This window comes from Tympanuchus pallidicinctus, unplaced genomic scaffold (genome assembly GCF_026119805.1).
Source record: "Tympanuchus pallidicinctus isolate F22 unplaced genomic scaffold, pur_lepc_1.0 scaffold1, whole genome shotgun sequence".
NCBI classification, from domain to species: Eukaryota; Metazoa; Chordata; class Aves; order Galliformes; family Phasianidae; genus Tympanuchus; species Tympanuchus pallidicinctus.
Genome location: NW_026294618.1, coordinates 80,020,804 through 80,045,946, shown reverse-complemented (window position 1 = coordinate 80,045,946; position 25,143 = coordinate 80,020,804). Strand labels below are relative to the sequence as shown.

At 36.9% G+C, this 25,143-nt stretch overlaps 1 protein-coding gene across 1 annotated transcript in view; it reads right to left on the bottom strand.

Annotated features, from left to right (window-relative positions):
- Nucleotides 1-25,143, bottom strand: part of ZFAND3 (zinc finger AN1-type containing 3) — a 130,242-nt gene that overhangs the window by 83,332 nt on the left and 21,767 nt on the right. Inside the window, exons 2-3 of the mRNA XM_052695516.1 lie at nt 12,990-13,030; nt 11,133-11,159 (exon numbers count right to left, since the gene is read on the bottom strand). Coding sequence (XP_052551476.1) covers nt 11,133-11,159; nt 12,990-13,030 — 68 coding nt within the window. The remainder of the gene's footprint in view (nt 1-11,132; nt 11,160-12,989; nt 13,031-25,143) is intronic.

Below are 25,143 nucleotides of genomic sequence, written 5' to 3'. Positions count from 1 at the left end.
TGCTAACCTGGCAGCTCCAGCAAGGATTGTGAGATTTTAAATTTAGTAGATGTTATTCTAATCCTGTTTCACAAAAGACAGATTAAAACGCTTTAAAATTGCAGGTCAGAGTTTAAATGTTGATTTCTAGTCACTGTTTGCTTTTAAACACCTACTTGCAAGAAAAATTGGTTTTATATGAAGGTTAGTACTTCTTTCTATTAACCAAGAAACTAAAGGATATTTACATGCACTCAGAGTAATTCACCTTAGTATTTGTCCTGTTTTCTTGGACATTCCTTGTTTGCTAGGTTATTTGTCTAGCCACAGTTTAGGAATACATTTGAATGTAAACTGGAACTCAACAGAAAATTCAGAAAGAGGAAATTAAAATTGATTTCTTGATCCCTTCCTAAAACACCTATTCACAGGGAGCTATTTTTGTTTTCATTTTTTTCTGTTTCAGAATTTCAAGTTTGCCGCTAAAATAATGAAACCAACCAAAATTAATAAAACACTTTCTCCATACCTCTAGAAGAGGTTACTATGACAAGTAGTCATAGTATTTAGTATTTCCATACAAGAGCTAAGCAGAGACTTCTACATAAAGTGCCCTCACACCAGTAAGACCATTGGCTTCACTTTTTTAAATAGTCACTCTCTTTTAAATACCTCTGAAGCACAACACAGAAAAAGATGCCTTAAATTACATAAGGCTTGAGGTTTTGTCTTTTTCTGAAGTTTTCAAGAAAAATGTACAGTTTCAAGTACCACTGATAACATGTTCAGAAGCCAAAGGGAGCTAGCCGCAAGCTTTCCCTCCTTGCAGGTTGAAGTATGATTCATTTCTCAGGCTCAAGTACGTGTGTAGTGGGAATCACAACTGACTGCTCATCTGCCCTTTATGGGGATCTGGTCATTGTAGCTGGCTTTTGGAAGAGAAAATGATTGCAAGTAAAAAACAAAACAGTTATTTCTGTTCCCCTGTAAACAGACATACTGTACTTTGCTACGCTGCCTACAGAAAAGGCCCCAATAAATACATTAGAATCCCATTTTCTGGAGTATGGTCAGCATAACACAGAGCTGCTCACATCAGCCATTTATGCAGTACTAACTCACAGTAAATATCTTATAAATCACAAGCAAAACAGCTTTCCTTCAGTCAGAAAGAGCTCAAGAGAACAAATACATGAAATCTGACCTTTACATCAAAAAAGATCTTGGGTTACCACAAAAACAAAAAACAAAAAACAGGTTCTGTTACAAAAGCTTCCAGGAACTCTACATTTCTAAAGCCATTTGATGAATATTCCTATGTATTTTTGCCTCATCTGAGATCCAATGAGAACTTTCTGAAGGGGAAAAAAAAACAACAAAAAAAACCATTGAAACACATCAGAGACCTACTGTTATCCATGGCTACCAGCTTTACTGATTTGGAAAATGGTGCTAGTCATCTTTGGTTTGGATTTAGAGATGACCTTTTTTTCAGTTACTCATGGATTCGAGAAACCAACTTAAAAAAAAAAAGTTACTAATCCTGCTAGCTATCCAGTCACCTATGATGAGCAATCATGCAACTAGGCTCTGATTTTCTCACATGCTGATTATCAAAAAAGCTGCTATATCAACTTAAATATTTACAGTTAGAACAGTTCTGTTATTTTAAAATAGTAATTACAAATAATAACACTGAGCAACAATGCATGTTTGAATATTTCTAAACACTATATTTGTCAACTGGATAGATGTAAACACCATTAAAGCCTTACTCATTTCTGGGACTATTTATACATGTCACAATTTCCTCTACATAATACTAAGTCCCATTAAAAAAAACAAACAACAACAACGAAAAAAAAAACAAAAACAACCCAGAGTTGTCATAATGTAGCTGTAAATTGCTGCTCAAAGCTTTTCAGTAGAAAGTTCCACCAAGGGCTTGAAGCAATGCACAGAATTTGCTGAGACATAGAAAATGTCATTGTGAAACAGTGCACCCACCTATACTGAGATCAACTTCCTATCTCCTCATATATCATAGGGCAGCACACATAAACAAAGGTGAACAATAGCTCATCTATTAAGGCCTATAAAACTACACTAAACACAGCTAAAACAAAATGGGAGACAACACCAGTATATTTCAATTTCAGCCTGTAAATGCACGAGACACCCACACTTACTTCCGAAGACACCTTCTAAAGGACTGGAGTTTGTTGAGGATTTCTCTAGCTTTGAGAGTTTCTTTGCTTTGTTTTTAATTTTATGGGAGTAAAAGAAGAGCAGAACAAACCCAAACGTACACAAGTACCAACGGAGAAGTACATCTTTTATTGCTGATTTAATTTACTGAAAATAACATTTACCTGAGATAAAGAGAATTCAACAAGAAGCAAGTGAACACCAACCTGAAGTACTTGAGACACACTCTGTTAAAACAAGCTTACCTTTGGTCTTCTCGAATGCTTATACTTTCAGTCATCTATAGGCTGCACATCAGGACCAACCTCTACAGAAAGGCTTGTTAAGCACTGGAATAGGCTCCCCAAGTGGTTGAGTCACCATCCCTGGATGTGTTTAAAAACCATTTGGATGCAGTGCTCAGGGACATGATTTAGCAGAGAGTTGTTAGAGTATGGTTAGGTTGCGGTTGGACTTGATGATCTCTAAGGTCTTTTCCAACCTGAGCAATTTTATGATTCTATGATCTACTGGCTGCTTGTAATTCACTATGACTACCCCCCAGAGCTAAGCATAAATACCTCAACCCCAAAAGGAAAATCTCATGCTATCTGGGAACTGAGATCAAGTGGCTTTGCTACTAATTCTGCTGAGCTGCTAACATATGTGAAATATGTATAAATAGGTAAAGTTTAAAAATCTCCAAGGTTTTCTCCTCTTACACTAAGTTCGAGAAACGTGTTAATTTCACTTGCTGGTTTATTCAAGTAAGCTACAGCGGTGCTATGGTTAAAATTACACAAACCACTGCTTCCCTCACAAATTTGTCCCATGGAATTTTTAAAGCAAGGAAGAGAGAAAAGCTCTGTACTATGCACTGAAGAACATCATTTTCTTGCTGGACTCTGTAAACAAAGATGCCACTGGACTGCTCACTCTGCACTTCAGCTGGTATTCTGACTTCTGCTTGTCACTACAGAGACAGCACACGTAGGTCAAAACTGTGACCTTGTGGCATCAGAGAAGAATCAACATTCTTGAGTCATGATTTTTGTGGTTCTGTACTTCATGTGATACATGAGTATTCTAGGGCCAGATTTCAGGCATTAACAATACTTTTTTTTTTTTTTTTTTTTTTTTTTTTTGTCTTTGAGCCTGACTCAACGTAAGCATTAAGATGAAAATCAACCAACTCTAAGTGCCTTTCATACACAAATTTCTTAAGGGGCATCATTTAACCATGCACGTGGTTACAAATGTTTTCCTTTCCTGAAAATGAAAACAACACAATTTATACTGAGGCATTCTGAAATTTTTCGCATAGAAGAAGCCTGCTTACAAATTACAACATGGCTGGACTTGATGATCTTAAGTGCCTTTTCTAACCCAAATAATTCCGTGACTATGCTTTCTACTTTACATATACTATTAAGTAGAAACTCATGCATAGACAATATTTATTATTTTTAAAGCAAGGTTATTGCTATATTACATATGTATAACTTCATGAGCAGTTTCCCTCTGATGACTAGCTCTTTGAGAAAATATAAGATTTGTAATAGATATATGAAGACTGGCATGAATTAAGAATGAGCAGAATATTTAAAGCTCCAGATGAAACAGCTTTACAAGAGTTAAAAGAAAAGGTATGTATTAATTCTAACAGCGCTACATCATTTCACAAATAAAGAAGAGAAAAAATACTGAATAAAAAGCATCAAGAAAATGAAGATCAGAACTGCAACCACACTGTGTTCTCTAAAGGGAAGGAAAATAACAGAAGTTCCAGAATTTTCACAGACTCACAGAATGACTTGAGTTGGTTGGAAGAGACCTTCAAGATCACTCACTTCCAACCTTGACACCGATGGCAGGGCTGCCACTCACTAGATCAGGCTGTCTATCCCATCTGGCCTGGCCTGAATGATCTCCAGGGATGGGGCATCCAGGCAACTTGCCCCAGTGCCTCAACAGCCTTTTACAGGATAAGACAAAATAATGAAGCAAAAGGTCCCACACAGCATCCATTCCTTAAAGGTATTAAAGGAAAGTCAATCTGCCATCACAGTGAGGATTCAACAGCCATAATGCCTTGCTCACCATGTAGCGCTTATCTTTGCCAGACTACTTGGATACGAATCTTGGGGCCTGTATGTGGATGTGAAGGCATAAATAGACCAAATCAATCTAATTACAGACTTTGTGCAATCAAATTGCCTTTCTGTTCCATAACTTCTGACACAGAGTTCTGTTACACTAATCTCCTGCATTACACTCAAGAGTTAAGATGTAGAGTGGCAGAGCAGGAATGAAGGATCGAGCTTCTATTTCAATCTGAGCAATTTAATCAGTGTGAGAGGCCTGACTAACTTTGAAGACAGCCAATTTTCAGTTTAATATGTACTAATGGCATGCTTACTTCAAGTCAATTTGGAAGAGGAAAATAAAAATATTGTTCCACAAAATGACTTGTTACTTCCCAAGATGTAGACAAACCTTAGATGAACACTGCTACTGTACCAAACATGAGATTTTTTTTTTTTTTTTGAAACTTCACAACCATTTCAGTAAAGCAATGGAATATCACCATCCCTCAGTAACTAATGAGGAATAGAGTCACAGAAGTGGAAGGAAAAAAAAAAGGACTTGCCTACTACCACAAAGAAATGCTCATTGGCTGTGAAAAGGAAATCAGATCTCATGCTCTTGGCTAGCTGTCTCACTGCTGGATCACACTCCTTTCATACAAATTGGATAGACAATTTAGAAGTCATCAGTTACCTATTGTTCTATTATCCAGATCACATTTGTCCTGTATGTCTGCTTACCTAACAGCTTAAATCACCTTTAAAAGTAGCTGTACTTCCCCTTACATCTAGCTGCTGAGCCAGAAGGTTTTCACAAGGGAGGTTTTTCTTGGTCTTGCCTTGCTTGTCTATGCAATGTCTGCTGAAATGATGTCTGAGTCAACCACCATGACTGTTCACCTAAATTTTTTCTCAGCGTCCTTAGCTGAAGGTTGTTGCTGAAAAGCAGCTTCTTTCTTCCAAGGTGTACAAGCACAAAGGATGTGTCAGTTCAAGTGAAGAAAGAGCAATGAAAATATTGGAATGGAACGCATGAAAGAAAGGTATTTAAAAATAAAATGAACTTACACAATATTTGTTGCTTTTAGCTTGAACTCACCAAGTTTTGCATAAAGAACAATCGAATGCTGGATGATTTCTTCAAGTCACAAACGTTAATATCGATGGTCACAGTCGTACCCCCTTCCCACAGTACCCTGGAATGGTAGAACACTGAACCCTCCTTTATGGTCACCTAACCTAGCACATAACCTTACTATGCATTTAGTAAATGCTACTTCTAGTCTCCTTCACTTGTAAAAACCATTTTAAAACTAGTGCTTTTACCACCTGGCAGTTTTCCTGCAAAACCTCAGCCTGCTGAGTAGCAGTACAAGGGGAAATAAAAAGGTTAGCTGTGAGCACTGTATTATTTTCTTGTGGAATTAACGCTTACCCTCTTAGAAAACATGCAGTAAACTCAACAGCTGTCCTTGTGCATTTCTAAGTACTCTGCATGCAGTGCTGCAAAACACTGTCTCCAGTGACAAATTATATTTTATTTGAAAGACAAAGCATCAATCTGGATCATACTTCTCAGATGAATGAATTGAACATTTCTAAAATGTGCTTACTGATACTGACCTTTCTTCTCAGAGAGAAAGAGTTAAACAACTTCCCTTATTCCCCAAAGACTGCTGGTCTCATACAGCAGTGCCATGTTTTATTTAAAACATGCACTCTCTCAGCAACCACTTGTTCTAATTGGCAAGGCAAGGCTGGGTCCCCAAAGCACACAGCTCGTTACATTCAGTTTGGATTACAAAAACACGATGAAACAAACTGCATCGAAATGTACAAATTAACAGCTCAAGAGTGCACGACACAGACATGGAATTAGATTGTAATATGGAACAAACTCCACAGGGAGGCTAAGGAACAAATCACTAGTGTCTCTATAAACTACAGAAGGCTTCCAAACGAGCAAATGAACAGAACAGCACACAGACTTTTCTATAACTCAAATAAATTGCTAAATGTGGAAAAAAAAAAAGGAAAAAAAGAAAAACATTCTCCCATAAATGCATGCATAATATACAAGAAGGAATGGAATTACACAGGTTTAATAAATGAAACCTGTGGGTTTCACAGTCTGAATAGGTAACTCTGTTTTCATGCCGACAATGTGTGACCATCATGGCACTTAAGTCATACCTAATTTTTTTATTCTTTTATTTTTTTTATTAAATCACATATGGGGACTAGACATGGAACTAAACTGCAGCTGCTTTTTCAACAAGTCATTTGGAAAGGTTATGAGTTAGAAGATGAACAAGATATTCAAGAAACGAAAAGAAACCAGCTTTACCATAAAGAGAAAAGTACACTAAACAGAAAACAGAACTACAAAGCAAACTAAAAATAACAGAAGTTCAAGAAAAATAATGGACAGAGCTCTTCTGTCTTCTTGTCAGTCTGTGCAATGGGCCTGGCAACCTTTTGAGATAAGAAAAATATCAATGATATCTAGTCAAATTTTAAAAAAATTTAATTGGGTAAATTTGGCAGTCTTTTCAGGTAGCCAGCACTGAGATGTTGCATTTTTGAGTGTAATCCATATATTTTATTATTATTATTATTTTTAGAATAAATGAATCCCAGATTACCAGGCTATGAATTTAGCAAGATGCAATCCAATGGAACAGCCCCTAATCTCCTACAGGATTAGTCTATTAACAGGATTCACTGTCTGCAAAACACTGAAATTCTTAATTAAAATGCATTCAATTTTCCTAGGCTACATGGTAAAAACACTTTCAAATGTCACTGGAAAAAGCCCTACTAACTTAACATTAGTAGTAGCCTGAAAGAAGAAAAAGCTGAACTACCTCGAGAAACAATTTGAGTATCAGATGCAAAAGAAATTCCCTTTCATCCACTAACCATTAACAGAAACACTTCACAGGTCTGTCCTCCATCTACTTTATATGGGGGAAAATGAAAGAGGAAGACCAAGGAAAAAGTAATTGAGGAAACCAAACTAGCAGCTGAAGCACCGGCCGCCTACTGACAACCTATGTTGCACACAACATCTTCACATAGGCAAGTGCTGGGCACATGAGGCTGCATCTTCCACATGGCACCTTTAAGGTCCTTCCATGGAATGCCTAGCAAAGTTGACAAAATATTGACAGGAGACAACATAGAAGCCTTGCACTCTGATACTTCCATGCCATGTCGATACAGACAGAAATGAAATATGCCTCTCATTGGGCGAATCCCCCTAAGTCAGTATATTTATATGGCATATACACAGAAAATATACCGATTCCGTAACTCAAAATTTAATCTCTATTTACATTTAAAAGCACAGCAATTTTAGCTTCAGAAATTCATTTCTCCCACATTTCCAATTTATACATATTATTTACTAGAAGCATATAGCATAATCATGCTAGATGATTTGGTTGATGGAACCATATCTGACAAAACTAAAACAATTATTCCTAAGCCTAATACAACCATGGTTGAACAAACTCATTTTCCCCTATTAATTCATATTTATCACCAAAACTTCAAGATAGGTCCAGGGAAGAGGCAAAAAACAAAATCCTTTCCTATTCCTTGATGAAAATATTGCCCTATTCTAACAACCCAACCACAGCTATTACTCAGATCTTCACACTTTTTAAAATAGCAGAATAATGCAGTAGAAATAATCTTTGGGGTCAGCAGTGCAAATCAAGCTTATGAACACGTGAAGCCCAACTGTAGACTGAATTCATTCATGCAATTGTTCACTTAATTCCATTTCATGTTTTTTTCTTTTTGCAAAAGTTCAAAAGCACACATCTGACTTTGTCAAGTTTACTAATTATGCTAAGACATCTTTTCCCCACCGGTCTTCCGCCTCTCAAGAATTCCTTGGGCACAGAGTAAGGGAAATTAAGTACATGCCAAACATCATCTATGTTTGTATCTGGAATGCTACAGTTCTCTACCAGCAGGTGCTCTAGAAATTAGCAGTGTCTTTATTGCCACTTCAAGCAGCAATACAATCTTCCAAAGAATTGTTCAGCTTCAAGTCTGAGCATACAATAAAATTCAGAGATGCATCTTTCCCCGTCTCAAGCACCAGTCAGTGAGTGCCACTGTTTGTAATAAGCAGTCTCTGTACTTCAAAATACAAAGCCAGAAACGACTACAGCAACAAATTCTAGCCTAATGAAGCAACAAATTGAGGCACCAGCTTCCACTAGGAACCAGCAAAGGTAAAAAACATTCTGCTGCCTTTCTGAAAAAGGATGCATTTTGTACGCAGGTAAAGAGAACTGTTTACACAGGTAAAGCAACTGTTTGGTGCTTTCTTGTTTGTTTTAAGCTTTTGAAAATGCTTGCTCTTTTTCCAACAATGAAGTACTACTTTATTAGTAGATAGCACAAGGATATGGAAAATGTAAGCAGGACAGATTAATTATTCATTTAGGAACAAAAAATTAACTAAGAAAAGGGCTGAATGAGTATAATTTATCAGGAGCAGGATGAACATGAACCAGCAACATACAATATGCAAGCTATGAAAAGGTTTTTAGTACCCTGAAAGCTTGACTGATGGACAAGCTAGAAGTTCATTAAAAGTAAAAAGTACTTAGGCAGGAATGTTTATGACTTTTTTTTTTTTTGCCAGATCATCCTTAGAGTAGGTGTTGTTACCATCACATAATACAGCATTCTAAATCATTCCCAGGATTTGCAAAGACAGTGAAACGAGGAAACTCCATTATTCAAGTGACTCTGAGTCACAGAAAAGAAACCAGATTTTGTAAGCTCTGAAAATTGTGTATGACTTGAGTGTGACAAAATAAATAGCTGCTGAACAAAACAGAAAGGTTAAACAAAAACACACTCTGAGCGAGCTCAGGATACAGGGAGATGAGCTACTTCCAGAATCAGGTGATACATAGGAGATATCAGTATCCACTTCTTACTCGTCCCATCAGATCTCCAAACACAAGAAAAAAATAAAATGTACCATTCAAGTTACAAAACTTGATAACCTGGCATGGAGACAAGCATATGGCTGATTACCAGCAATACCCATTCCTTCCTTGATAACGGAAGATTAAAATTCTTTGATTTTATTGACCAAGTCCTTCACAGAACATAAACAACTCACAGCTGGATTAAGACAGACCCGAACATACACTTCTGGAAAGTCTCAATCACATAAAAACAGAATTGCTTTGAAATTGATTCACAAATCCATGAATACCCTAATCACCATTTCATGATCTCTCAGTTTTACAAGCATGTCTCCCCATCAAGCCATCCAGTGCTGCACTTACCTTCAGCTTCACACACTACTGAACAACCCAAAATCCCATTCTTGCATTCCTCTGGACAATGCTGACTGCACCATCACAAAAGCTAAACTTTCCAGACTCCCAATAGATCAAATGGATTTAAATCAGAGCACAGACTTGCTGTTTCTTTTCAAGCTACTGAAGTAGAAAGTCTAGTTTTATAGTTTTCTGTATTTAAATATTTATTCTTTCTCTGTAATAGTTTATGCTGTGACCGTTCCCACAGGCTCCAATTAAAACTGAGTTCTTGTAGCACCAGGTGTTGTTTTTGTGAATGTTTGTAGAATTCCTACCTGAAAGCAGGTAGGCTTCATAGAAGTGGCTTTTCACAAGCACTCTAAGTCCCTACCTGATGTTGATACTACAACTTCCCTAAGCATAACAGGGATAAAACTAGATTAATAAAGAATACTTCAAAAAAATTTCACTCTACATTTTAATTGTTCAAATTTAGCAGTCTGTATTGAAATTACAGAGGTAGCACTATTAGGCCAAAAACATGTCACTAAAGCAGATGCTCTGGCTGTGATTTGCATTTTTTCCACTTATCAGCTTGTACTCTGGTTAAGTAAAACCTACACTTTACTGTGTTTGTACTTGGAACGTGCAAGAAGTCTGAGACAACTATGTCTCAACCATCTGAAGAGCAAATTTATTTGAAGCAATTTAGTATGCAAGATTACACTTGCACTGTACCTGGAGATTTTGAAACACTGATAGCGTGTGTTCAGCACAGAACTCGAGGCAGAATGTTGTATTTTGCAGAAATACAATTAACTTGAAATGGCATAAGAAAAGCTCTTGAACACTTCAGAGTCTGCTAGTTCCACTGGGCTTAAACAAAACAAATCAGCTATTCCTTCTTAGAACAGACAAATGGACTGAAGGGAACAAAGTGAGTTGAAGAGGACAGTTATGCTCAAGCTCTTCTTCAGTATTTAACTATCTTCATGCACCAGCCAATTTAGCATGAGGAACAGCAAATTTGTCCTTGTACAAAAGAGCAAAATGCCCCTTTAAGATCTAAACCAATAAATTGGTGTATTCTGGACAAAGGGTTCTATGTATTTGAAATAACCAACTCACTCTTGTCACTGAGAGTTTAGCAACTTCACCTCCATAATAACATCTTAAAAAGTACTCTCCTGTTTCATTTAAGATGTACAAATACTTGAAACAAAGAGTTTCAGTCCCTGTGCTACTTCTAGTGAATTCATCTTGATTAGAACGGAGACACTGGGTCAAACAAGAAGGTACACTGACAGCCCATGACTGCCCTTTGCTCTGCTTCAGAAGGTCTGACAAAAAAGACAGAAAGGTTCCATGTAATAACTGATATTGCAATATAAACCCAGCAATGTTGTCAGTCCATGCTGATCTGTTGACCTTTTCCCACAAGTCATGTAAGAACATAAAGCTTATGCAAATAGCTTTAGTGCTGCATATGTCCTAAATTAATTAAAACAAACCAACAAACTAGATTAGATCCCTACCCTGCAAAAGGAAAGAAAAAGAGTCATTTTGTGAAACTACTGACCTTTTTCGTTGTGTGGATTTCTTTTTTCTAAAACAAAAGAGAAAAGAAACAATGGTCAGGAGAAGTAATAATTCCCAATTTTATCCTGCACACAAATATACCACAATACATTTGAATGAATAAACCATCATATTAAAAGGAAAAAAAAAAAAAAAAAAAAACCACCAGAATTTCTTCTCAACATCACATTTTTTGAGTGCCTGGAATGGTTCAAAACATATTTCAACAGCTTTCTTGCCTAAATTCTTGCTATCTGTGGTGGTTCAGTTTACACAAACAACAGTATGTGTCATTATTTCGATACCATGGCTGGAAACTCAGTAAAAATATGCTAAAAATATTTTCAGTATAAACAAGCTAAAATAAATGCAAATAAAATTTTGAAGAACTTAAGAATTTTTTTTCCCTAAATCCCACATGTTTAGACATCACCTCATATTTTTACAGCAGAAAATGAATTTGATTAGAGGGAACAGCTTTTCAGGAGAATTACAGAATAGAAGCCAAAAAAGGAACAAAAATTTATTCTCAAAAAAACAAATAAAGAGCAATAAAACAAAGATCTTTTGTTTAATGAGTGGCCTAATGGTTCTAAAGTTCTGGGTACACTGATAAATCCAAAATATTAAGTACTGGCCATTCTGCTATCTCAGAATCAGCAAATCCACATTTTTGTGTCATGTAAGCAAGTCATTTTCCAGTGCTGGTAAGAACACAACAGTACTGAGCCAAATTGAAGACCTAGTAGTTCATATCTCTCTATGGTTTGTAGGGAAAGAGTATATGAAAAGGCTTGCACTTTTTTCACAGTTTCCTTCCAGTGATCCATGGCCTTGGAAACAGCCAGAGAAATTTACACCAGATTTTGCTGAACAATCTTTGACAATCTTCATAATTCCATGTTTTTGTCTGAGGAAGTGGTGTTGAATCCAAGATTTGAAATCCACCAGTCAAGGTACACTTCTGTACAAACTTCTGTAAAAGCAGTTTTTATTTTGGCAGAGGGATGGAGTAGGAAGAAGGAGGGCATGGGCAGTGCTCCTTAAATTTCAAAGATTCCATCACTTTTGCATTGGAGCCAATGACTTTTAAAAAATAAACTCAAAAAATGTGTAAGCTCAATACGAAGACCAACTTAAGTTCTAAAAGCAAATACTCCATAGACAAGTCAGAGGCAGTTTCAAAACTTTTTTTCATCTTTTTAATACTGTGTCTGTTTCCCCAAGAGAAATTAAAATCATGAACAATGATACCACTTTAATTACAATTTAAAGCAAGCTTGTAATACTAAACAACAGCACAAAAAAATTCAGGAAGACAAAGCCAGCAGATGCTAACAGAAAAAGGTCAATAGCAATTCCTAACACTTTAGCTGGTAGCAATAAAAGAAAATGATATGTAGCAATGGTAAGCAGCCTACTAATGAGCTATGGATGATTTAATTTTCAAAGGCTACAAATTAAAAAAAAAAAAAAGTGAAATGAGTTTTTCTATAGCAACTTTTTGCTTTTCATCCACATCACATTCCAGAGGATATTACAAAATAAGTTCTACAAAATTCTGAATTGCAGTTTAGATAGGCATTTTTGAGAGCAGCATTATACTTGTAAGTGCTGTGCTAACAGCAGAACTGTAGTTCAAGGCTATTCCTGACTCCCATAACCTTCAACAGCAAGTTGCATCTACACAAGAGGCTCTTGATTGGCAAATAAATGAAGAACCAAAGTGAGGAAAATCCGATTATGCATACACAGCTAAAGCAGAGGAAGAAAAACTCATGCAAAGACCCTGCAGGAGATGCCAATAATGTGGTTTCAATAACCCAACAAAAAACATAAAGCCTTTTATTGCACTTACCAGCAAAGCATTTGGAACAGAGATTCATAGTCTTGCTGGACCTGGGGAAAAAATAAAATAAAATAAAAAATTGAGCTAAAATATTCATTATCATTTGAATCAATACAGAGAATTTCAGACAGGGTAAGAACTTACACAGCTAGGAATCAAAAATAACAATAGGCTAGAAGTAGCCAAACTAGGAACAGGGATGAGGAGGAGATTACATCTGACAACCTCTTTCCAATTTATAGAGCTTTAAAAACACAATTTTCACATTTATTTACCTCATATTTAAGAATAAGTTTACCTTTTAAGGTAGACACTGCACACTTACCAGACCTATCTATTGCTATATGACAATAATGACAGACAGGAAAAGCAGATACATTCCGCTTTAATATTAAAGCTCTCCTTGGCAATAGGTTTGCAGTCCTGACAAATCTTGGATACAGTATTGCAGCAGAGAGATTAAAATACTGCACTTATAAGGACATAGACAGATGTGCTCTTGGAATGCTAGCTGGAATGGTTTAAGGAATTATTACCTCAAGCTGTTCATTACTCCCCTCAGCCGCATCCAGCAGTAATTTAAAATAACCAGGCTAACTTTGCACTGACATGGACTAGGATAGTTCATATGATCTGTTAGTGTGGCTCAACTTTCAGGGCAGTAACCTTCAGCTGAGAGAAAAACAGCAACATCTTAAGTCTCCCAGATGTCTCCAAAGCATTCACACAACTGTGCCACAAGCGTTCAACCTCCGAGAAAGTCAGCAGGCTCACAAACAAATAAAGTTAAGGCTACAGCCCCCTCCAGGACTACAACGAAATCACACAAAGCTTCCCGCAGCTTACAAAATACTCTAATATCACATCTCCCTTACAGAGTGACCTGGAGAATACACTCACGGTCTCTAAGCACTGAAACATCTTCAGGTAAGTACAACCCATTTTCTGTGCACACTGCCCAACATCTGATTCATTCAACATTCCCTGAATGCCACTGTAAGCATTAGCATCATGCTGAACAGGCCTGAAAGTACATATTGGCAGGTAAGGTTCTACCAAAGCCATCCATGCTCAGAAGGCTTTTTTACCCTCCTCAGGGCAGCCTCTTACCAGGAAGATCTCATTTAGGCAAATTAACTGCATATTTATCTATAGAAATATGTATATTTAGAAACAACTGAGGCTACCTAAACGGTTTTCTAATTCCAACCAAACATGGACAGAATTTTGAGATGAGATCCGCACTGAACAATATAAAACTTAAGAACCAAGACTCAAACCAAAAATCTTGATTTTTTTTTTTCTCCAAAGCAAATAAATCACAAAAGATTATACCTATTAGAATTATGTACTTTTTCCCCCAGAGCTTGCAAATGAATATTTTGAATGACTTCTCAGTTCAAAAGTAAATCCAGTCTTAATCAACCAGATCTTAGCATTAGTCACATGAAAACACTACAGATGCTCTTCAATTCATGCAGATTTTAAAGCTGGTTTATATCAGGCTCAAGAGTTCTAGGAGAACACAGTTCACTGCAGATATGAGACATAAGCATTTGCCAGCTATAGCAAGAGCCACAGACACATGAAAGCTGGTTTTAAACACATGAAAGCTAGTATGTGCACAGGAGAAAAGTTAATTCCCAGGAAAATCAGAACAGCATTTGTAGCCATACAAATACGTATCATACTGGTATATACCCAAAGATTCAATATCTATGTTAACAGCCTGCACATATTTTCTACCTTGAAAAGAACTGCAATTAAGAACAGCACGGTGAGTCAACACCTACAGCATTAGTGTGCTGCAGTTCAGTACTCACTGCTTATGGATTAGACCTTCTGGAGCAGCTCAATATGCCAGGCAGGAGCTTCTCTGCAAAGCCATTAAACCCCAGAGGCAGCAAAGAAAAAGAAAGGTAGAGTTCAGATGGTTCATACTGATGACATCGGAACGGGCAATGACATAAGTTTCCATCAACCAACTCAGCTGTTAAATATCAGTCCAAATCCTCATATAATATTTACTTAACAACACACCAACAATGAAAAGCACACACAAATGCACAAATATAACATACAGCCATGTGTAAAAAACAAAAAGGGCTGCCATTTACTCTTAACAAAAAAGTTGGATAAGCAACCAAACAACTTCAGCTCACTGCTACTCTTTCAAGGTTCACTTTCAGATGCCTCTATATGCTTTTTTAAGGCACACAAGTTAGCCAGAGGCTGCAACATTGGATGAGAACCTTGACTGCTTTTCTTGTTCCTTGACGCGTTTCATTGGTTTGGTTTGTTTGTTTGTTCTTCTTGTTGTGGGTTCCTTCTACATAGAGGTCACTGCAGATAAACCATACTAAGATAGTAACAGTGCTGATTAACCACCACTCCTTGTGAAAAGTGCAATATTTAATTAAGGCCAAAAGTTTTACAACAAAAATATCAAGCAGTGTAGATATGTCAATTTTAGGAGGTATTCACATCTGACAAGTAAAATACACATTTAATGGTGTTCTGTTGCACTGTAAATCTCTTCCCCTGCTACACAGGATTTCTTCATCCCTCTCACTAGCCCCTTAAAACTGAGCAAACCCGCATGTGCCATTTCTCCTCATGTTCTTCCTATCCACATTGTTGAATGATATTAATCGTATTTGATTTCTTTATTTCTATGTTCCTGACAGTCTTTTCAAATATACACCTAGAATACAGGTTATTTTAAGGCAATCTTATTTGAAATGCTCCTATCAGAAAAGGGTCATGACATAAGGTGGTCATGGTACAGCCCTCTTTGTTTCCACTTCACAGTCACAGAGGGCAACTCAGAAGCAGATGATTTCTAGGAAATGCAGTACATATTGGATTTCTAGGAAAATTCATTAGAACGATGAGAATAAAGGTAAATAAAGCATAGCTGAAAGCCTAAGTTACACCTGGCAAGGAGAACAGACTGCAAGCCCTCAGGCTGATAGCCAACACTTTCACACCCTTCTCTTACAGTTAGGTTGGGGATATTCAACATGCTTCTGAATTAGTCATCAAATGACTGGTTTTAATGGGAGATATTAAGGTAATTCCCAGATTTCCCTCATAAAAGTCAGCTTCGTGCTTAACAGCATGTAGTTCAGAGCTACTGCAGTATATATTTTAGATCTAGTGTCCTTACAAAGTCAGTTTTGTATTAGTAATCTACCACCTCCACCTGCACATAATTTAAGCTGGTATGCAGACAGATATTCATATTTATGGATAAATCAAGTCAAATAGAATTGCATTATCTTAGAGGCACAATAGAAACTTAAACCTTACTTGAAGGTACTTTCATCTGACAAAAGAAACCATTTAACTAAAGGGTGATAAAAATCATGTAGATTTGGAAACCACCAGGTGAAGCAATGCTTGGAAGGTCAAGTGGCAGAGCAAATTAGAGGCAGGGGAATTTCAAACCAGCTGGAAAATCCCAGAGGCTTCAGAAGTATTGCATGCAACTATTTGATAAAACTTGGTCCGAAAAAATCTCAGCTATTTAAAAGGTTTCCACTTCCAAGAAGCAAAACAACAACAGAAAAATCTCCCTTAAAAATACAGCCTTGAAAGCAGTAACAATGAATGACAGGGGCTTCGAAAAAGAAAAAATTGCAGAAATAGGTCATCCCAGAATTCACATTTATAATTCAAGTAAAAAATCATACGTAAAGGTAAAAATACCAAACCTCAATTTGGGATATTCATATCACCTCTCACTAGGATTATGGTACATACAAATTTTCTAAGCAAATGAAACTCTTTGAACCAATAGATGCACACAGAGACCATCGCCAGGGCTTCACTTCAACGACATCAACAACTGCACCTCAGATTCAATGCACACAACGGAAAGAGGGAGGAACTGACTACCAAAACTAACATTTGTCCACTCCTGTAGACTGATATACTGTAACTAATGGGCAAAATCAAAAGAACTGACATTCTTATTCAGCCACTCTGCTTCTCTTTTCATATATCACTTTCATTACATTCTCACAAAGGCAGGGCCTCACCTATTCCACTAAAAGCTCTGAAAACTATTTACTTGAACTATATACCCTACTCTACTCATTATTACTTTTAATTTTTGCCATCTCTCAAAATACAGATGGGAGGTACTGTCCAAAACAGTGTGCATTCTACTCTTCTGTCTCCACTGAAGCCCTTTCTCTTCCCCCAGTAAATAACTTTATCAAAATAAAGCCACAGCTAGAGAATGAAGATAGTTTCACCTCAAAATCTCCAAGACTGATAGGTGTATCATACTTGATTCTAATAGGCAGAATGCAAAAGAGAATCTCAGTCTGAAGATTCTAGAATAAAATACATGCTGAAACTCACAGCACCAGAAGAGAGTTTAAAAGCATTATACAAAAATCCACTTCTTCTCAGCATCCTCAGACTTCCTAATGAAAGCAATTTTCTGCCAAGAAACTTGGATAGACTTACCTAATAAATACCAAAGGTTTTGTAACAAAACCTTACATTTTCCAGCAGTCAGGCACTTCCCAGCTTCCCCATTCACATTTTAAAGAAGAAAGATGAAAAAGCAAACCAGAAATGCTAAAAACCAATACTTCACAAAAGTGCTAAGAGGCAACACAAACACAAACTGGTATTCCTAATGCTAACGTCCACCAGTGGGCAGATTCATACAGCTGCACTACAGTAAAAATAAAGTAATAATTCTGGCACAGGTGTATATTCTTAATACCTATAAAAGAGAAGAAAAAAAAAAACAGAACAGTAATTTCTGGGAGTAATTTCTCTTTGGTTGTGTTTTAGGACAGGAACAATAAGAAATTTGGAGAAAAGGCTTTTATATAAGACAAGTATCAGACATTTCATTTTAAATGTAGCTTGCACTTGTTACTTAAGTAACTATGATTTTGCATTTTTTTTGGTAACAGGACTTTCCAGCATACCTAGCATATCTTTCTGATTTGGAAGTTCTTATGATTTGGCAGCAGGAAAACGTATCTGCTTCAGTAGCTCTATAACTGCATTGGTGATTAAACACATCATGTCCTTCTTGGTCCTCTTCCAGCACTCAGAGCGGGATGTCAGCATTCCCACAGTCAAATCTTACTCAGTCCGTGAATGATACCTGCCTGGCACCTTGAGGGCTGTGTGCCTGACAAGCATTAACGTGCACTGAGTCATGTCATTAATTACTTAAAGCTACACAGAAGCCTCCTCCCTGAATTTCCTGCACATGCTGTTTTTTCATGTGTTCAACAACTTAGGACGACTGTAACATATGTTAAAGTAATGCATTTATACTGCCGTAGTTAATGGTCTGTCACCATTTCCATTATAAAGCAATTTTCAAAGGTTTATAACTCTGCTGAAGAATTCACTCTGAGCTGAATCCTGGCACATACTATAAGCAGAACCACAGTCCACATGTGTTTACTTTTGCCTAACCAGACCAGAAGGGTTATTTATCATTAAAAGAAAATTGATTCAATTTGGTACTTCCCTTACACTTTTCATCATTTCTCAGAGCACACAACACCTCACCTTGTACAGAAAGCAGGTTAATTAGACTGAGTTAATAAGACCTTCAATCATCCTCTTGAAATTTCTGTATATCCTCCAGCTTCTGTAGAAAGCCATTTCATTGTTCTAAATCTGATGCCAACTCACAGATTAAATATATGCTGTATATTTGATATTTTGGTTCCTCCTTAGTTTATAATCTCGCTAATAGGATACAGAAAAGATTTTTTTGGACAGTTTAAACAACTATTCATGTTTTTAGACTGAGGCAGCTCAGTAATTCTTCAAGAATTATGTATGCCAAATTCTTTTCACATAAAGGAGCAGAAGTGAAGCATGTCAAATGCAGATAAACTTGCAGCGAACCTGGCAAACAAATGCCCACATAGACTCAAACTGGTTTTTTACTCATCTAAAATCTGAAGTCAAACGTCTCACAAAGGCAGCCAATGTCTCTTCTTCCTGAGCTGTTCTACACCCCTATGCCTGGGGTATTTATTTGTAAGAATTCCACCTCAGTTAGGAAGCATTATTAGTAAGATTTTGTTGTTATTACTATTATCGTAACAGTTTTACTAGCTCGGAAAATACATTCATATTCTGCTTTAGATTCCTGGATTCCTCATTTTCACCATAAACAACACAGCGTTCCTTACCATTATTTTTGGTAAGCAGCAGAAAGTCGAGTCACATGCCAGTACAGACCTCATCATCCTGCTTCAATTTGAAATGAAACGGAGAAGAAACTTTATGCACAGCACAGAATATTAGAGTTGCCCTTTTGGCAACTTTCCACAGTCAAAAGATACGCCAGTGCATCCCAATGAAGTAGCTGAACTCTGATTTAGTATTTTTCCAATGGCTAAGCTAAAGTATTCTGCTAAAACTCTATGGCTGAAGCACTTTTTATATGTTAAATATAAAGGGACGCTGAAATGCTTTGTTTACAATAATGCCAGAGCACAGCACAGACCCACAAGAGGGAAAACGGGGAAAACACCGCAACAAAGCAGCTCCTTATTCTTACAAAATGTATCTTGGGCTCTGACAAAAGCACTGATGGAGTTTCAATTTACAGCCTTATCCAAACAATTCATACAAGAAACTGCAAAGAATCTAATGCATTTAAACTAGGTAAGAAGGGTTGGAACAACTCAGAACAGATTCATTTCAGCTTCTAGCTCAGTGTACACAGTTGTTGCTCTCCAGTCAAAGATAAATGCACCATAAATACAAGTCTCCACACTCATTTAAACAATAAAGAAAAAAAAACTCAGCAGCAAAATCCTATTATAAAACATTCCCCCAGAAATTCTCTGAATCTTTTTCACAAAGATGCACAATCTACTGTAAAGGACAGTATAAAGGTTGAAAAACTAAGTGGTGCTCAGCAACAGGACAAAGGCCAATGGTACAAACCGGAGCACAGCAAGTTCCATATGAACCTGAGGAACTATTTCTTTGCTTCAGCAGTGACAGAGCACTGGAACAGGTTGTCCAGAGAGGTGGTGGGGTCTCCTTCTCTGGAGATATCTGCCTGGAAAACCACCTGTGAGACCTCCTGTAGGGAACTGCTTTAGCAGGAGGCTGGATTAAATCATCTCTAGAGGTCCCTTCCAGCCCCTACCATTCTGTGACGCTGTATTAGTCAACTCTAAGAGGCCTTTAATAGAAAAGTAGGAACAAAATCAGAATGTTCTGATCCACCTACTTTCCACCAATTCCTAAATAACATCACTATTTATATGCATTGCAGGTAATAAATAATTTGCCTTATGACAACACAAGCACCTTCCTCAGATTTTACAATATTAAGTTATATTATGTCTTTTTCTTCACATCAGACATTCCAATGCTCTACTGATTAGCAGAACTCAAAAACCTAAATCACAGGATCAGTAATAAATATCAGAACTTTCTTAGAAAAAAAAATCAGTTGGAAAAGACATCAAGAAAGCATTTATTTCATCCCCTGACTTAAAGGCATGACACCAATACATCAAACGTTCCCAAGACACTTATTTCAACACTCTGCAACTCCAACAACTCTATTTAGATTAAGAAAAATCTAAAAACTTCCCTTTCTTGTTCAGTTTAAGGATACAATGTCTTTTCAGCATGCAGAGCTGTTAAACAGACTGACTCAGATCATCCACATGTAAGGCCAAAACGACGACAGTTACACCAGTCATCCTTAAAAGATCACATTTTTTAGCACCCTGACTTTTCTACATTTCTCCCCATTCACATCCATTCCTTGCCCAACTACAACAGTCATACTGAATCAGAACCCATAATAGCAGCTTTAACAAAGCTGAGAATAACAGAAACCTTAACAGAAGAGTGCCTAGCACTATTCTTAGCTATACCAAAAATTATGCCTCTATAATCAAGGTTTTATCTATTGCTGATACCGGCTTTTGGAGATGGAAAACGACTACAAAGCAGAAAGCAAAGAAAGAATCATTACTTAGTTCTGTTTTTCAGTTTTCATTTTGGGTTTCTCTATTTATTTTTTTTTATTTTTTATTTTTATTTTTTAAGTCAAGCTGATATAATGGTTTATATTCATCTCTCTATTTTAACTTCCATATCTGTTTCCAGAGAGCTGCTATCCAGTCAGCTCTTTTCCAGAATTTATGTAGTTGAATAGTCCGTGGAAATTACAGTACCTTAACAAGGCCTTGCTTTTAAACCATCTCCTTCACCTTAGCTATGATATATAAGCTTGAGATTAATCACATTAAGCAAAAAATATGATGCTAGCTAGATTTTCAAAACAGTGAAGAAAGTTACTTACCAAGTCAAAGTTAAGCATAGAATACAAGACCAAACAAACCAAAAACCTTAAGCATCAAAAGGCAGCCCATCCTCCCCAAAAAACAACCCAACATAGAAAACTAGTTCAGGTTCAACCCTTCATTTGTTATTAGGCTGCACTACTACTACAGCAGCATAATACAGGGGATGTGGAGCCTCTACAAGCAAAGATAGAAGATGAAACCAAGAGCACAGAAGAAAGGAATCTTCACATGTAAGAGGTTTTTTTGTTACCATATGTTTACACCAAAATTATTTTTCTGACTAAAGACAACTGAAAATGCTTATTAATATTATCATGCCCTAGAATTAGTAGAACTTTTAGATAACAAAAAAATGCCTTGCAAAGTAGTTCAAAAACTTTGATTGTACGTATGTCAAATAACATTTACAAAGACAACTTACTTAAACTAGTTAAAATGCTGTTGCACAGTAGTAGGCCAGAATTCATAAACACATTTTGTTAAGTACATTAGCACCACTGTTGCACTGATACTTTTAATGTTCAATATTATACAGGCAAAAAAGCCATTTGAAATGCTGATCATCCCAAGTACAGAGAGAGAAAACAAAGGTTCGCTGTACATAAAAGACGTGACAAGAAGAGTCAGAACCACAAGAATTATTTTGGTGATTTATTTCTACAAGTTAAAAGGAAAAAGCACAGAAAGCAAAGGATCCTGTTCAATGATAAACACAATGTAGCTCCTACCAGTCCTGGAAAAGGAATGCTTTCTTGCTTTGTTCAAGAAATACTCTTCCCTTGTTTGTTCCCCTGTTATGTCTCTAAATCTGTATTTACGCATTATGGCAGAACTGAAGCACTTCTTGAAAAGCACATTAATGATTTTGATGAGGTTCCTGAAATCCTATCTTATTACTGTTCATAAACCATCTAAAAGAAGTCTCAAGTACGCAAGCTCGCAGGCACGTTTCCTCCTCCCCTGTTAAATTAGGTTTTAGTGAAATCTTCGAAAGGTTAGCTGAGACAAATTCACATTCTTCCATCCCAGCAAGCCTTGTTTCCAATCATCAGCCAGGAAGCAACACAGCTCTTATTTAGATCAGTGCTCCCTCTGTACCTGAATAGAGGCAGTCGTTTTTGATTCTCACCTGGGAAAATGCAGCTGTCGTGACACTGCCCTACAGAACAAGCGTTTTTCTTTCCATAGAAATTCAAAATTAATTGCATCAATGTCTGCACTAGGAGTGATCTTCCAGTTCACTGTTTAAACAAAACTTTCAGAAATGAAACAAACCACTGGTGAGTCACGATAACCAATGCTAAACAACAAAAAAAAAAACCAAGGTCCTTTTGTTGCTGGTAGCAGATACACGCCTGTAAACTCATTCTAATCCCCCAGAAGTTTTGATTAAACTTTCTAATAGCTTGCAGGTAAGTTTTGTGTCAGATTTTTCATGTCTCAGAATGCGAACAGAGATTTCCAGGCTCAAAAAAACATCCTGGAGTAAAGAAACAGAGTTCCACTTGCTAGCTATACTGCAGCAATAGGACAACATAATACCCATGCTGAACACCTTCTGCAAAGTCTTAGTCCAGGTGAACATTCTGGATATTTTAACTTGAAGAGAGGTCAAACCTCATTTGTTGGGTTTTTTTTCTTTTAAAACAACAAAACCAGAGTTTAGTGTAATTCAAAGGAACACAGCATTTCTAACCAGAAAAAAACTGCGCATAAACATAGCCCTTAAGATGTTTGTGCTAAATGTTCAACTTCTAACATTTCTGAAAAACCAAATCAATCAGGTAAAACTCATAACAACAAAGAGTTCAAGGAACAAACCAATATAAACATAAATCTTTGGCAACACCACTTAAAAAAGCAAACAAGCCCTCAAGAAAATAAAAGAAACACTATGAGCAAGAGTTAGGCTGACAGTGATAAACAGAAAGCCTTATGCAAAGCAAGATACTGAACTACTCATAGAAGTTGAGATTTTTTCTTACATGTGCAGCCAGGCATAATCACAAGTTGTCCAATACAGATCAACTGACAGCACAGAAAGAAGCAGCACCTTCTTTTAAGAGAAACACTCTAATGTTCCCTTCCCTGGTGTTTCTTTGACAGTGGATGATGGTCACGGCTACTGCCACCCCTCAAACCCTTCACTTGCATGAGATGCACGGCTCTATAAACCTTCCCAAACCATCTCGTTAGAGACAAATGCCAAAGTGAAAAATAAAAATATAAGTCTGTACAGTTAAGAAATACTAAATGTTCTTTCAAGCACTTCCACTTCAAGCAACGAAGGGAACATTGCAACCATATACGTTTGGAATGCTTTACACGAGAGAGCACGCAGTTCATCACTGTGCTCGTTCTCTCCTTGCTAACCCCAGGAGGAATCGCTGCCTCCCCTGTCACTTCTGATCCACACACTCAGCACAGCCTCCCCCCATGACACCTAACTGCTATTTTTGTGTAGGTTTTCACTGTTCTTGGTCGGTTGTGCCTTTTTTTCTTTAACACATTTAAGCGTACATTAAAAGCGCAAAACCTCCACAGTGATCATTCTGAGATTAAACTGCTTTAACGTCCAGAATTCACATGACCTAAAACAGGAAACACCTTTACAACAACTTAGTGCTTCATGGTGTCAAAGTAATTTTTTTTAAGTATTCTAGATGCAAATGCAGTATCTCCAAGAGCAAATGCCATAAAATATGTAGTAATCAACTATTTTCAGAAAGAAAAACTACATTAGATGCCCCAACACTAGGAAAAAAAAAAAAGTTACTTTCAAAATATGCATTTAAAATCATCCTTCCCTCACTGATCTGAGAGCAAATAAGAAGTTACCCTCAACCTTCTCATTACCATAGCTAGCCAGACATCAAGCTACTTGTCCTTGCCTACTTGTAACAACAGAACTGAGTTCAAATACAGAAGACCTAAAGAATAGTAATGCTGCTCCAAAAACCAGATGGAAAGCACCCTACGCATTCTTTTAGAACACAGCATTCTAGTTCTTTGGCATTTTATTTTCTTACAAGTCAAGGCAAGACAACATGTGTCTTGATTTATTGAACAGTACTGGTATATTAGCAATTCAATTAAGAAATTTTTCCATAGAGAAAACAAACTCTGGGAAAAATAACAAACCCATGTGATAAAAGAATAACTTTCAGCAATGCAGAAGCTGACTACGTGAATGTCTGCATAATTTACGTGTAAATAACAGAACAAAGCAAAAGGATAAAGTTAAATGAAAGTATTTTGAGACATAATATATAAATGTTAATAACAATAATCCAGATGCTTTTCCTTTTGGCTCTTCTGCACAGAGGGACAAAATCTTTCCAAGCTTACCTAATTATGTCAATCACATCAGGCCATATTTCTACGAATTTCAAACTTTATTCTTCCTAGTCTAGAAAGTCAACAACATCCAAGACATCAATATCTTAGCTCCTTACTAAGTGCATGCTTACTAACACTGCGTGGACCAACAAGTCCACGGTAGGAGGCTATCTTCCACTGACACTCTCAGACTGAGCACGGTACACAAAAATCAGCTCAGACCAAATACACCCACGCTGAAATAGATCCAAATGTTTGCTCATTATGGAGCTGCACTGGCATTTACACATTAGTCTTAAAGCATCCGCACTATCTGATTTTTTTTCCCTCACCTTTCATGCTGCCTTTACCTCCTCAAAACATGTGTACAACAGTCTAGTTCTCAAAATACCAAAAGGAAACAGCAACGACTCATTCCTAAATATTCAAGATTGGATAGTTAACATAGTTAATCTAGCAGCCCCAATAAAACATTCTTAGTTCAAATG